Source organism: Cottoperca gobio, unplaced genomic scaffold (assembly GCF_900634415.1).
Source record: "Cottoperca gobio unplaced genomic scaffold, fCotGob3.1 fCotGob3_30arrow_ctg1, whole genome shotgun sequence".
NCBI classification, from domain to species: Eukaryota; Metazoa; Chordata; class Actinopteri; order Perciformes; family Bovichtidae; genus Cottoperca; species Cottoperca gobio.
This window is the reverse complement of record NW_021166920.1, coordinates 388,036-402,789: the sequence shown is the minus strand read 5'-3', so window position 1 is coordinate 402,789 and position 14,754 is coordinate 388,036. Positions and strand designations below refer to the sequence as shown.

At 44.0% G+C, this 14,754-nt stretch overlaps 1 protein-coding gene across 1 annotated transcript; it reads left to right on the top strand.

The window, feature by feature from the left end:
• Window positions 1-573: 573 nt before the first annotated feature.
• LOC115005496 (protein phosphatase 1 regulatory subunit 29) lies at window positions 574-6,086 on the top strand. Its single transcript, XM_029427345.1, has 5 exons — window positions 574-698; window positions 1,689-1,838; window positions 2,199-3,193; window positions 3,734-4,370; window positions 4,437-6,086. The coding sequence occupies exons 1-5, from the start codon at window positions 576-578 to the stop codon at window positions 5,319-5,321; spliced, it is 2,790 nt and encodes a 929-aa protein (XP_029283205.1). The 5' UTR covers window positions 574-575; the 3' UTR covers window positions 5,322-6,086.
• The last annotated feature ends 8,668 nt before the right edge of the window (window positions 6,087-14,754 follow it).

The window sequence follows — 14,754 nt, the reverse complement described above, 5'->3', positions numbered from 1 at the left end:
GAACTGTATTACAATGCCCTGCATACTCATAATAATTTTGTGCATATCACTATTAATGCTATTTTTTCCCCTCCCTTCTCTCTCTCTCTCTCTCTCTCTCTCTCGCTCTCTCCCTCTCTCGCTCTCTCTCTCCCTCTCTCGCTCTCTCTCCCTGTTATATAGGCTCTCTACCTTTCTCTGACAGGGACTATTTCCTCATCTGTCTTGCAAGACGTACGGTTGTCAGGGGCCATGAGTAGCTGCTGGGGTGACAGTCTCCAAAACCCTTTGACGTGGAACACCTAAAATGGGGACAGGACTTGCTGCTATGCTGCAAGCTCAGCTCTAATCACCGTGAAGACGCTCTTCCGTTCACCTTTGTCTCTACTTAGATTTGGCCTGCTTGCCCCTGATCTGCAACCCTTTCTGATTTGAAACTGCTGCTCACTGCCTCCCTCCCTCCAACTCCTTTCTTTTCCTCCTTTCTACTGAGGCAATATCCCTCGATAACACTCCTAATCCAAACCATGGCCAGCAGACACCGCTTGTCCTCCCTGTTTCTCTCCCTCCTGCTCCCTGCACTGTTGCTCCTCCACATGCCTGGCATGGTGAAAGGGGACTGCTGGCTTATAGAAGGGGATAAAGGCTACGTTTGGCTGGCTATCTGCAGTCAGAACCAGCCTCCATACGAGACCATCCCCCAGCACATCAACAGCACGGTCAGTATGAACGTATCTATCTGTAGGCCTTTTATAGCGCTGCAGCCAGCTCGATTAAACCGTATGCCTTCATGCACTCTGAGCTATGATGATGTCAGCTAAACAGCACACGCCTTTCATAGTGATAGTGGCTTTTGAAAAAAATACAAGTAAATTGAATCTTCTGTTCTGTCAGTGTAATGCTTGTGGTTCATTGTTTGATTCTGAAGGTTGTGATACTATGTTGATGTCATTTAATCATTTTTAGATTGTAAAAATGCATGAATCAATCAATTGCAAGGTTATATTCATGTGTCCAATGATAGTGAGAGTATCAGCAATAATGGCTAAATTGTTATATGGCTGTGATATTCATACAGCAAATCTGTTAAATAGATTATAGAGATGAGGTGACATAGAAGAGAAACATCAACCAAAACAAACACTTGTTTTGGGAATTGATGGCTACTAATTAAGATTGTCTAGCAGAGCCAACGGTATATTTAAAGTCGAGCATCTACAGAAGATAAGAATCAGGGCCGCACTTCACCCTCCAGATAAGCCTTTGTAAGATTACTGCACTGAAATAAACCTTCTTGTTAGAGCAAAACTGTAAGATATTCTAGATCAACTTGCTATTTGTTTATTTTATGTAGTGGCTTGCTGTTACATTTTAGAAATATAAGTGGCAAATATTTTAATTACCATCTGTAATTTACTGTGTAACAGAAAACAGTAAAACATTACCATTGGATGCTTTGTTATTACTGAACTACATTCCATAACTCGGAACAACATGTACCACTGCTAAATATCCCCGGCTGCTTACAAACAGTCTGTGATTAACAATGTATAATTGAGGAAATTACTTAATAGACAGCAACCGTGTATGTTTGTAGGTGTAATATGCTCCTGGCAGCTATTTTTGGCAAAGAGTTTTGCTTCTCCTCTATGGCTGCCAGAGGGTGCAACGCATCACCTGTAAGTCATCCGCTCTCTCGTCTCCCGTAGGTTCATGACCTGAGGCTGAACGAGAACAAACTTAAGGCTGTGCTCTTTACCTCCATGTACCGCTTCACGAACCTTACTGACCTCAATCTCACCAAGAACGAGATCAGCTACATCGAGGATGGGGCCTTTGCTGGACAGGCCAACCTGCAGGTCTGAGGCCAAGAACACAACTCTCTTTTTGTATTTGTTTGACATTACTGTGACTTTAAATTAGAAGTGAACAATCTTCCTTAAACATGCTCGTACATTAATACAAATGTGGTTGAATAAATTGTGTCTCTGTATAATATAATCCCATTAAGGATTCTATGCATTTATTGTATTATTTGTATTACTTTTTTTATTTTCATGATTTATTCACCATTAGTTTCATTGACTTTATTAACATCAGTAAAATTAAGTTACATTTCTGTTAAGTTGTATTTGCAGACCTTAAAAACATCCACTAAATGATTAACAATTAATTTTGTTGTGTCATTAAAAAGGGGCTACTCTCTCTTTCTGTCTCAGGTTCTCCAGCTGGGATACAACAAGATGACCAACCTGACGGAGGGCATGTTGAGAGGTCTGGGTCGAATACAATGCCTCTTCTTGCAACACAACCTTATTGAGGTCATTGCCAGCAATGCCTTCTGGGAGTGCCCCAGCCTGAGCAGCCTGGACTTATCTTCCAATAAGTTGGCCCGTCTTGACCCATCTACATTCACTGTGCTCAACAGGCTGCAGGTGTGTGAACTAGCAGGAAACCCGTTCCACTGTGGCTGTGAGCTCTACAGCTTTCTCACCTGGCTGGAGGCTTTTAACAATGTCACCCACACCTACGACCGACTCCAGTGCGAAACCCCTCTTGAAATGACTGGTTATCCACTTCTGAGCCCGCTGCCCGGACACGGAAGAAATGCCCGTTTCACTCTTTTATCCATGTGTCGTGATGGTGTGATAATTCCAGGGATGACTTCCCAGACACCAGATCAAGATGGCTCCGGCATGGGTTTCGACAACCCAGACCAAGGTCTGTACCACCAACCAACCCTATCGTCCACTGCTGACCCCACCAATAACCATCAGATTTCCATGAAGCTTCAAACTGTCTCCCTCTACAGCGCTTCTCTATTGGTGCAGATCCCACGACCATACAGTAAGATGTACATCCTCTCCCAGTACAACCACACTTTTGTTGCAGACATCAAGCCCCTAAAAAGCAAAAAGGAGGTACTGACTTTGGATAAACTAAAACCACACACAAACTACACTTATTGTGTGGCTTCTGCAAGCAAATCCCAGCGTTACAACCACACCTGTCTGTTCTTTACCACTCGAGCTATCGGATCAGAGGACCCACAAGCCAATCCATCCACAACTACCCACTACATCATGACCATCTTGGGATGTCTGTTTGGCATGGTCATTGTGCTTGGATTGGTCTATTACTGTCTCAGACGGCGACGCATCCAAGAAGAGAAGAAGAAAGCTATAAGCGTGAAGAAAACTATTTTGGAGATGAGGTACTAGTACATTTTTTATTGTGTGTTAATATAAGGCTTAAAGGCCACATTATAAACCTTTTTCTGACAGTGAATTGTGGAAGAGCCACTACACAGCTAGTGACTGCAACATAGATGTTTAGCCACAACAGAAATGACAACTACTGTGTGTCCCTTGGGTAAAATTGTTTTCTTTGGAACACTTTATGCTAAGGGTTTCAGTTCATCAGTTGTTTTGTTGCATTGCTTTGTTTTGATTTGAATTCCTGAAAAGCCTATTTTGAAAAACAATTTTCCCCGACCATACTCTTGGCTTTGGGCCATGCTATTTTTCATAGCTTTAATAATTTAATTGAATAACAGCAAGGATTATATCACTCCATTGCATCACTGAAAGGACATATTAAATCTAATTTATATAAAAATAGAAACAGGTATTAGGTACAACTACATTTTACAATCATGCTGTTTAGGATAATGTGCAAAATGATGTAACAATATGGGTATAGATAATGAAACTAGATGTATTGTTTGTGTTAAAGTGAATCTGTCATTCTTCAGGTATGGCCCAGAGGCGGCTGCGGCAGTGGCCAATGACCCAGGTGCCATGCAGCGTCTCCAGGAGCAAGCTCACCACCAGCACCACCATTCAGGAGGAGCTGGAGGCAAGCTGCCTCCGTCTGCCTCCTCTAGCACAGGCATGCTCCACGGCTCAGCCAACACCAGTTCCTCACGCCTCTCCAGCTTGCCGCAGGTGGAAAAAATGGCAACTGCCTTCTCTGAGGCAATGGGTGGAAAAAGCAACTACATGGATTTGAGGACAGCGGGAGTGGCAGGGGAAGGCAGGGAGGGAGGGGTAGGAGCTGGAGGACCAGTGATAGGAGGGGAAGTAGTCGTGGATATGCGAGGTGGGGCTGAGAATGGGACAGAGGCTGGGGAGGATTCGGATGATGATGGCCATGGCTCAGCATCAGAGATCTCCACCATCGCCAAGGAGGTGGACAAGGTAAATCAAATCATCAACAACTGCATTGATGCCCTGAAGCTGGATGCCTCTGCTAATGTTGTAACCACGGCTGACAATGGCAACTCTGTGTCCTCCTCCCAGCCACTAACTTGCATCACGTCCCTCCCCCGCAACCTCCTGCCCCTCTCTCCAGGCCACCTTGGAGATCAGATCATGGCCTCCTCTCCAAAGGTGCATCCAAAGTCTCACCCCCAGCCTCATTTTCATCCTCAGCCACATCCTCAGCCTCATCCTCAGCTACATCAGCCGCCTCACCCGCCATCTATGGCCCCAGTGCCCCTTGTAATGCCCCTGTCTGAGCGGCCGGGCATCAGCGGTGGAGGGTTCCTCTCCCCTCCTTACCGTGACCCACCTCCAGCCAATGCAGTGCGGCCCCTTCAGAGGCAGTTGAGCGCTGACACTACTGTGGTGAAGAACCGTTGTGGTGCCACTGCTGCGGGATCTGTCAAGAGCAACAGGGTGTACAATGTGGAGATCCCTGAGCAGCGCAGCGATCCTCCCAAGTACCCAACAGAAAAAGGAAGCCCTGTGGGTTGTGGTGGAGGGGGTGGAAGTGGAGGAGGTGGTGGAATAGGGGGCTGCAATGGGAATGGGATGGGAAACATAAATGGTGGTGGGGTGAGTGTGAATGGGGGCGGGATGGGGTGTAATAATGGGAGTGGAGGTGGGGGTGCGGTGGTTGGCCCTGGACAGCAGCAGCAGCAGCACCAGCAGCAGCACCACTTGGAAGTTCTACCAGACTACCACAGCTCCGAGCATCGCCACTCCTTTCCTGCACTCTACTACGAGGGTGGCAACGACTCACCCTCACCAGCCCAAAAGGCCTCATTCCTCAAGCCACTGGGCCGCACCAAGAGAGATGCCACAGCCACCTACTCCCAGCTCTCACCTTCTCGTCACCAAAACTACAACTCTGGCTACTCCTCCAGTCCAGAGTATTCGTCTGAGAGCACACTGCGGATCTGGGAGCGTTTCCGGCCTTACAAGAAAAGCCCCAGAGAGGAAGCATCCTATATAGCTGCAGGTCACGCCCTGCGTAAGAAGGTGCAGTTTGCCAAGGACGAGGACCTTCACGATATTTTGGACTATTGGAAGGGGGTTTCTGCCCAGCAGAAGCTGTGAGCCAATGAAGCTGACATGTTGTATGGGAGATTGTGAGGTTGGATGCCAACAGCAGACTATAAAGGGGAATTGATGTTAATGTAGCAAAACGGATGATGAAGATGTTCCTCTGATCCTCTGTGGTGTCCAGTGACATGGTTCATTCCTCTGCTGGATCAAGAGTTAAAGAGGTATTCTCACTGGGTGATTAAAAAAAATGATTTTATGATAATCCATTGACATTTTAAGAGGTTGTTTCTGAGGTTGGCTATTTTCACCACAATACTTATTGATAATTGACAAGACTCAAGCTGTTCACCACACTACCTCTTACTGGGCACTTTGGTCCTCGCAGGCTTCCATAGCCCGCTGAATCCCCACTAATGAGAAAAGAAAAGGTGGTAACAAGCAAATGTCTTCTACCTCATTACTCTTACCCTGTAGCTCAGCTATCTCACCAGAAGCAGCCCCTTTCATGACTTAAACCCCCTCCTCTACCCTGTTTCTAATCCCATCAAACCGTCATTCACAAAACAATCCTTCCACTGCACTGCCAACACCTGCTCTCCTATAGAAGCATCATTTAAGGAGATAATGAGGGAGGGAGCAGGATGAGGAATTAGGTGCGTTTGTTTTAGAGTAGCCTGAATCTCTCTCTTTGGGGGAGGACATTAAGTGATACTTATCGGGCTAATTGTTCTTCCTGGCAATTAGCCAGTATAAGAATAGGTCGGGGAGGCTGTGTGTTGAGCATGCTTATCGATTTGAAAAACCTAACTACATATGTTCAACGGTGTGTGGAAATGTATATAGTTTGTGCATGCTGGTGTGAGTGATTGTGTGTGGGTGGGAGGTCGGGGTTGGGGCTGGGGCTGGGTCTTCCATTATTCTCAGTCTCCTCTACGGTAGCGAAGTGGATATCTTAGTGGAGATGCTTTGCATATAGATAACAGTCCAGTTGGTGTGTGTGTGTGTGTGTGTGTGTGTGTGTGTGTGTGTGTGTGTGTGTGTGTGTGTGTGTGTGTGTATGTGTGTGTGTGCTTATATGACTGTGTTTGGCCCAGCATGCCTGTGTATCTAGATATTGTGAATAAACCCCTTCAAGACCTGAAGGTATTTTTGTCTCGTAGACCATTTCTTATTTACAGGTGTAGCATATTTATGATAAGGGAAGCTATGAGGTAGGACATTTACATTTCAATAGTGCGAGTCATGCAGCAATTACTTTAAGGTGGGTTGTGCAGGTTGGCAAGACAGGTGTTAGCTCCTATATTAAAGAGCCCAGTAATCACATTTAGGAGACAGATTGAGAGCAGGTTAGAGGTTTGCTGCATCTCATTTTGAACATGCCAGTGTTGAGGAGACGAGATAGCGTCCTTGTATCAGCTCAAGGCGATACTGCTTACACAGTGAGATTCAATGGATGGTAAGCAGAGTGAAGGCTCAAAGGATTTACTCTGCCTTAGGCTGGATGACTCTCCCCTCAGTTTATATGACCCTGCTTTGCTCTGGACGGGAGCTTGCTATGGACCAAAGTGCCATTTGGAGGTACAGTATGATTTTACAAGTTTCTATCATATTCATTATATTTGCTTTTCCTTCTCAATATGGTTAATTGAGAATAATTTAGTCCTAACGAGCAAGAACATAGCTGCCTTGGTTTCTTATTTAAGATTTAACTTCATGGGTTGCAATGAAATGTGTTGAAACAAATAGGAGCAAGGCTTGGCATTATTACAAACCAAACGAGAGACTTGATATGAGACGGATGTTTTTCTCACTTGCATTCATGCACAAAGCATTCTGACACTCAAGAGGCACACATTCTGATGATTCTAACGATACAAGTGCTTTAGATATTCAAAACAAAAGTACTTCTCAGCCATATAAATGATCTTTACACAGTACCTCTGCATCAACATCCATGCTGTCAAAATATTAATTTCAGCCGGCTGTCTTGTCTCTTTTTCTGCCCACTCTTCCTTTTCTCACCACTGCCATCTTGACCCCTCTTTCACTGACGTGATGCATCTCAATTGAAAAGGTATAAATTCTGTTTTTAAAAAGTCTAATGAATTCATTCTCCTCCATGTTTTTTCCCCTGCCCGCAACCTCTGTCCAACTTAATGGGGTAAATTAATGAGTAATTTGCGGAGGTTGATGTCGTACCATCGTCTGGGGTCAGAAGGGCGTGCTGATATTATTAACTCTGCCAGACTGAGAGCCTGATTGAAATTAATGACGGCTGCTTCGTCTGCCTATCTTTCCTTCTGCGCCTGCTTCCCCCGTCAGATGTTTAACCATGTTCCACCTCTCTCTGTTGCCTCTAACTCTTGCAGACAGGAATGTTCCTCAGTAAAATGAGTCAGATTGATGCTTCAACATGACGGTGCATGTTATGAGTAGGCCAAGGTGAGCTAGTGTGGGATCTAACCTCCATTAGAGGCATTATTCTTTCTCTTTTGAGTCAGATCGGACAGGAAGAAACCATCTATCGGGCCTGGAAGTAATGCATTTCTGATATCATCGTTTTGACAGGGCTTGAATGTACCCGCTGTTCGAGGTGTGAGTTTGATGAGGAAAGTGAAAGCGGAGGGTGGCATTTACTCTTTGACCTAGAAAGATCTCTGTCTACAGAATTGGTCTCTATTCAGATGGTCAGCAGATCTATTTGTTGTGAAGTAACAAAAGAAGATTATGTTCATGTGCATAAAGCACGCCTATTGGACTTTTTACCTCAAAAAGTACAAAGAAAGTAGTTCCAGCAAACAGCAAGGTCTGTAACTATGATATTTTTATACTTCAGTGATGTTTCTCAAAACCAGAGAAATTAAAAGAAACTGAAACTTGAGGGGTAAATGAGGAAACATGTTTAGTAATTTGGGTGAACCAACCATTTAATCATGCTCTAGTGATCTACCATCTGTTTCTGCTTTTGATTTTCCATTGTTTCACATGAATAATGACTTTCCTTCTGACCTCTCTATGTCATCTGTGGCAGCCAATCCAATACACCCACTAGCGTTCACCATGGATGTTAAAGGCAAGTCATTATTCTTCTATCAGATCAATGGAACTTAACTTTGGCGGGTGGGAGCAAATAAAAAAACACAGAGCACATTCCCTTGGGCGCTCATTTGGACAGCTTCCATTTTTATAAAGAGTCCACTTTTTTATTTTGGCCCATTGTTCATATTCCACTGGCAGCTCCCCTACGTGTTAGGTCCAAGGAATAACCAATCAATTAGATTTAAATTAGTACCACAGGCTATGCAGGGGTGGAAGCTTTTTAAAAAATAATGGCTTGATTTGGAAGAATAGGGGAATAGAGCTGAGGTTACCTACACATACCCTCAAGGGTTTTCCCTAGATGTAAGGATAACATTAGCTCAGTTATTTATAAGTACAGTGTGTTCAATTGGCATAATTTGCTGGCGATCATTACTGATTTCTGTCCAATCATTCAGTGTTCAGTGTCAAACTGATTCCATTCTTCTCTGTTTGTGTAAATACCACTACAATAATACATTTCAATTTGAACATACAGCCAAGCCTTGCTTCTCTTCCTCAGTTAATATGTCTCCTGTCTTTCCTAAACTATGTATTCCTCTAGAGAAGTCTTTTTCACTGTACAGCAAAGTTGTTCATCTCAGTCCCTTACAATGAGAGGTGTCTGAATTTATTCCTCAGGGGCCAGAGTCCACAAATTGAGACTGACGGATGTACAGATACTGTACCTTAGGGATTGTGTGTGTGTGCCTTCTCTCCAGTCTGGCCAATTAACAACAATGATGAATCAATGTGATGGAATTGAGATTGCACAACTTGTGGCAGCCTCTGAGGAGTAGAGTTAACCGCTCTCTTTCCAGAGCTGTGAATCCCAGAAGTACATTGGAACTGGTAATCAGGGGTGGTGTCTGCTCCCAACAAAATAATAAAACCATTCACTGGGTCTCTTGTTTTCCCAAATCGGGGTCACAGAGAGTGCAGAGAAATTTGCGTTAACGTCAAGACTATGGTCTTTGAGATTAACAGGTACTTTGGGCGGAACAACTCTGATAAAGAAGCAGCGAGCTTGATATTAATCTGAGAGCCGCCTCACTGTAATTCATGGGGGTTTACACTGTTCTAGACAATATTGCCGGCTGCCTCGGGGACTCATTGCTACACAAGTTTGGTTTTCTTATTTCAGTTTTATTTTTTTTAAATTCAGGCTTCTTGAAAAGCAAATTAATAGTCTTGGAAAATCATGGAACAACCCTCTCCATTGCCTCCCTTTGGAGATGTAGTCTCAATGCAAACTTCTGGCAGAGAAACTATGTATTGCAATGTTTCCCTGGGAATGGCAGTTTAGGCCTCTTTGCTCCTGTTTAATTCAACGTTTGAATCCATACAATAAGGTCTGGAAACATGGACTTTGTTTTAATGCTGTAAACATGAATGCATTGTGTTCAGAGAGAGGCTGACACCCAGAAGCATTCCATCTTCCGATCCCCTTATGCCCCTTCCTTCTTCACCATTAACAATGAATGGTACCTTCAACCTGGGCTGTGAACATACCTTTTTGGACTTTAATATCTGAGCAAAACATTGGAGTCTTGGGACAGAAGTTATGCGATGAAGGGAATCCAACAAATTGTCCCTAGAATTTTAATCTCCAACTTTGACCTGGTACATTTATCTCCCCTTACAAAGTTGTGCATTCTGCTAAACAGAATAATATATTTATGTTGTAAACATGTAAAATATAATACCTTTTCACACCAGATACATTTCAGAAGCTGCAGTTTGGTGCAATTTGAAGACAAGTATTTTTGTGCTATAGTGTGACAGGGTGGGACAGTCCTGCTTCCCACTATAGGGCTCAACAGGGCAGGCCAGGGTTTAAAGCACAGTTCATACAGACACGTCATTCAACACGTCCTCTTACATCTCGCTGCTCTTGGAGCAATTCTGTAGTTTAATTTGATATAGTTTATTTCCTCTGATGCCTTATGGACACAGTAATTGCTGAACATGTTAATCTGAGTCAACAGTGACAAAACAGTTTTTTGTGTTAAGCTTTAGTCAAACAAACAAACATGTATGCAGAGCTGCTGTACTTTGGAGGTAGACTTATCTTGGGCTGTCATGAATCTTGATAGGCAGAGCCAAATATCTTCTTCTTTGCATTGTCTCAAAGGCTGTACACCACGGCCTCAATCTGAATCTTAATCACCTGGATCCTTTGATTGACAAAGACTTGGAGAAAGTTTGAACCGTTTGAAAGGCTCAGTTCAGAGCATAAGCATCACCCTTCAAGAACACAGTGAACCAATGAACAGGGCGAGAAATGACAGAGAAGGTGGCTAAATATAATGAAACAGAGAACTTGTATCTCTGGAACTCTATTGCTGTTTGGCTCTGCCTGGAGAAATGGCCTTTCATCCCATCGAAGATGCTCCGCCCCTGAGGGACATGTTTGTGTCTGACTGGAAGCTACACTTCCACCACTTACCCATATCAGTCCAGCTGAGTTGACCTTGACCCTGGCTAGTTGTACCGGCTCTAAAGAGGAAGCAGGACTGTGATTTAACTGCAAACAATGCCGTCTGTCTGCTGTTGATGTTTGTCGATTCATTGGTGACCTGATCCGTTGATTATTTGATCCATCGTCAACCGATGACAAAGACAGAAAGAGGGAGTCCCTTTATGAAGTCAACATACAACAAAAGTGGAGGAGTTTCTACCGGAGGCCAACTGTGACAAACACACACTCACACAACTACACACGCACAGACACTAATGTAGAGAATCAATGAATATACTGTACGTGTTTGAATAGATTAGAGTTACACTATATATGGACATGTGAGAACACATACAACATATAAGTTCCACGCATAACTGAGTATACATAACACACACACACCCACACAAACTAACACCTTCCCACACACACAAAACACACAATATTCACACCTGCCCACACAAAATATGGACTGAATATTTTTATCCACGTTTACAGACACTAAATGGTCTTAAAAAGTGCCGAAACGGCAAGTTTTATGTGCGGGTGGAGTGGAACCAAACATCTGTAAAAATGAACTTCGTGACTTTACAGGCCTAAAAGTATAAGTGTCTTTTTTGTTATGTATTTACTTCTCTGTATAATTTATGCATATTCATTTCTAAACTGTTTGTATTTTCAGTGTTAAAGTTCACATGATCTGTTCTAATCTGTTATCTTTGTGAATGTTGGAATGAAAATGTCATATGTCGCAGGTCATGGGTTCTTCTGATCTGTCTGCTTTAAAACTGTCTGCGTTATCACAAATGTTAAATTACATATTGGGACAACTGAAAAAGCCCTGTTGCTTTGCGGACACCGCTGCTGTGTGAGATACACAGATTAACAAGAGCGCCAACAGTATTTATGTGTCAATATTTCGGATTAGATTCAGTTTCTGGTCTTTTAGCTTTTTGCCTTCAGCTTCATGGATACACACACACACACACACACACACACACACACACACACACACACACACACACACACACACACACACACACACACACACACACACTCTGAGAGCTGTGTTGAAGAGCTGATAATATGCCTGTCACGGCTGGCCTTTTCAAGGACCTTGTTTTTCAGGAGAGGCAGAGAAAAGGAAAAACAGCTGGGGACTTTGAGTGTGTCCTTTTGGAAGATTGAACTGGCTCTGCTGTTAGAATGTTATTATCCTGTGCATGTGTTTGTGTTTCACACTTTTGCGCTTTTTATCTGCTTTCAAATAACCTGTTGTGTCTGACAGTGGAGCTCTGCATGAGTGCGTCCTCAACATGAGACCGGGTAGCATTCATAATGGTGGGAGTGTTTGCCTGAATGTGTGTTTGAGGGATTCTGTTATGAACGTCCGTTCTGTCGCGAGAGTGACGGCTGAGGCTGGATATATGAAGCATTTTCAATTCATCTGCCTTTCAGTCTGCAGGTTCTCCAATAAGGCTGTCTTCATTCACCTGCCTACTATCACTCTCTGACACACACACACACACACACACACACACACACACACACACACACACACACACACACACACACACACACACACACACACACACACACACTCTCGCTCTGTCACACAGACATTAATTGCATGCTGCCCATTTCATACCCACATTTCATTGACACATTCACACCCACAATACAAACAATCAGCCAAACCTATGGATTTCATGTCTCACACAAGCACTGATTGTAATTACAAACTGCCTGGTCTGCACACTGTTCACTACACCACAGTGTCACACCTATTCATGCATGCACGTCCCTCAAACATCACTGTCATCCCTTCATCTTTTTATTTTCTGTAATGCTTTTACTCCCGACCCTCCTGCCCCTTGTAGCCTGATTAGTATTAGCGCAGCAGGTTAGCTTGGACTCTGACAACTAGAGTGGTGTGCTACTTCCCCCAACTCCTGCCCTGCAGCAGGGGGCAGAGGTACGATAATTGTCTGACAGACCCCACACAGACCTGGGTTAAGTAAAAGGGAGGCTTTGAATTGTGACTTTTAAACCCTTGTATCTCAGGGACTCCATCACAGCTGTTTACTGACTTTGGGTTCAATGAGTCGAGAGATAAAGAGGTAGAGGAGAGAGGAAGAAGACAAACAGTAAAGACGGAAACAAAAAAGTAACAAAAGAAAACTGAGATATGAAGACGTTGACAAAAGCTTCTCTGGTACAAGTCCACAAAGTAAACTGAAGTGCATTGTTGTCTGTGCTACTAGATGCTCCATCATCTTAATCGCCCACTGTTAAATGCCTTTGACACACAGCGCTGCAAGGGAGGCACGATTGTGCACACTGTAGTGAGTTCTGCAGTTTGACTGGCTGGCTGGGAGTCCAACATATCCTTGAGCAAGGCACTGAAGCTGAACACATCTCTGATGCACCTGCACATTGGTCAGACTGGCTGTGCTCTGCTGCTCCCAGATATGAATTCACTTACCACAACAACACACGTTTAAAGGATGAAGCTCTGTTCGCCCAGGACTAGAAATACCTGAGTCGTCTGTGATCTTAAACCCATGCATGTCCGTAAATTGTCAAGTAAAAATTCTGCTGCAAATGTTACACAAATGTCAGTAAATTAGAGTAAAATACAGCTTTTGCTTGTGTCACAATAAGCACAGTCATGTCAGCAAATCCCATGAGCTCCGTTAGTCAGTGTGTTATTGCTTGTACACTACCAGAGTATCATTACTGCCATTTAGCTGTTGAGTTATTTAGCACAATGAGATTAATAAGTTGTAGGTGCGACTCATACAAGCTCCAACGTTTCTGATTTATGTCCACTTACACTGATGTAAGACAGAATGTCCTCCCAGTGCAGCATCTAAAACTCTCTGTGTGATCGTTTCATCTTGGCTGTAGTCGGTGAGGACAAAACTAAATATGTTTAACATAAAACTTTATCCCCGTATTAAAATCCTGTTTTTCACCAGGTATTTAAGTCAGTACATCACAAGACGCTGCAAATATAAAAATGGGGAAGTGGTGGAAGCAGATCTAGAAGATCTAGCATCTAGAAAGCATGTGGGATGTTAGGATGCTGTGACTGTCCTGTCGATGTTGGATTCTGTGCTTGACTATTCTGATAGCTTGAGCCTCTAATGTTGAGAGGACAACATTTGTCTCTTCTTGTCTCGGCGCGCTCTCTCTCTCTCCCTAAGCCTGTCTCATCTTCGTTTATATCAGTTAACAATTTCCTGCATTCCCCAGAATGTATTTTACACCCGTCACTGGAAATACTTGCATTCATCTGGTTTCTCACAGAGTGTGCAGGTGGAAGCGACAATAACTCTGCTGAGATTCCAGTTTCTTTTGTTCAAAAATGAGCTGCAATCTGTGATCTCTCTCTTCTCTATGAAAGCTTCCCCCGTATGATTGTTGAGGGTTTTGCAGTTTGTTTGCGGAGGTGGTGAGTGAGTCATTGATCAAACTCTACATTCAGTTTTATCTGATGAGCTGAGTTTGAAACATCTTGTCTGAAGATCAATTTAATTACTATATGATGGTGAGAGCAGTTGCTCCACTCATCACACATATGCCTTCTGCAGTGTGGTCTACTGCCGGGCTCGTTTTCCATCCATCCATCCATCCATCCATCCATCCATCCATCCATCCCTCGTCTACCTCTTATCCGGGGTCGGGTCGCGGGGGCAGCAGCTCCAGTAGTGAACCCCAATCTTCCCTTCTCCGGGCCACATCCTCCAGCTCCGACTGGGGGATCCCGAGGCGTTCCCAGTGAGGAGATATAATCTCTCCACCGAGTCCTGGGTCTTCCCCGGGGTCTCCTCCCAGCTGGACGTGCCTGGAACACCTCCCTAGGGAGGCGCCCAGGTGGCTCCTTACTAGAAGAACCACCTCAACTGGCTCCTTTCAACGCAAAGGAGCAGCGGCTCTACT

Excerpts from the sequence above, each read along its gene's own strand:
- LOC115005496 (XM_029427345.1), top strand. The coding sequence starts at position 576 with ATGCCTGGCATGGTGAAAGGGGACTGCTGGCTTATAGAAGGGGATAAA. Across the intron at positions 699-1,688 it reads CCCAGCACATCAACAGCACG|GTTCATGACCTGAGGCTGAA; the intron begins GTCAGTATGAAC and ends CGTCTCCCGTAG. Across the intron at positions 3,194-3,733 it reads AAAACTATTTTGGAGATGAG|GTATGGCCCAGAGGCGGCTG; the intron begins GTACTAGTACAT and ends GTCATTCTTCAG.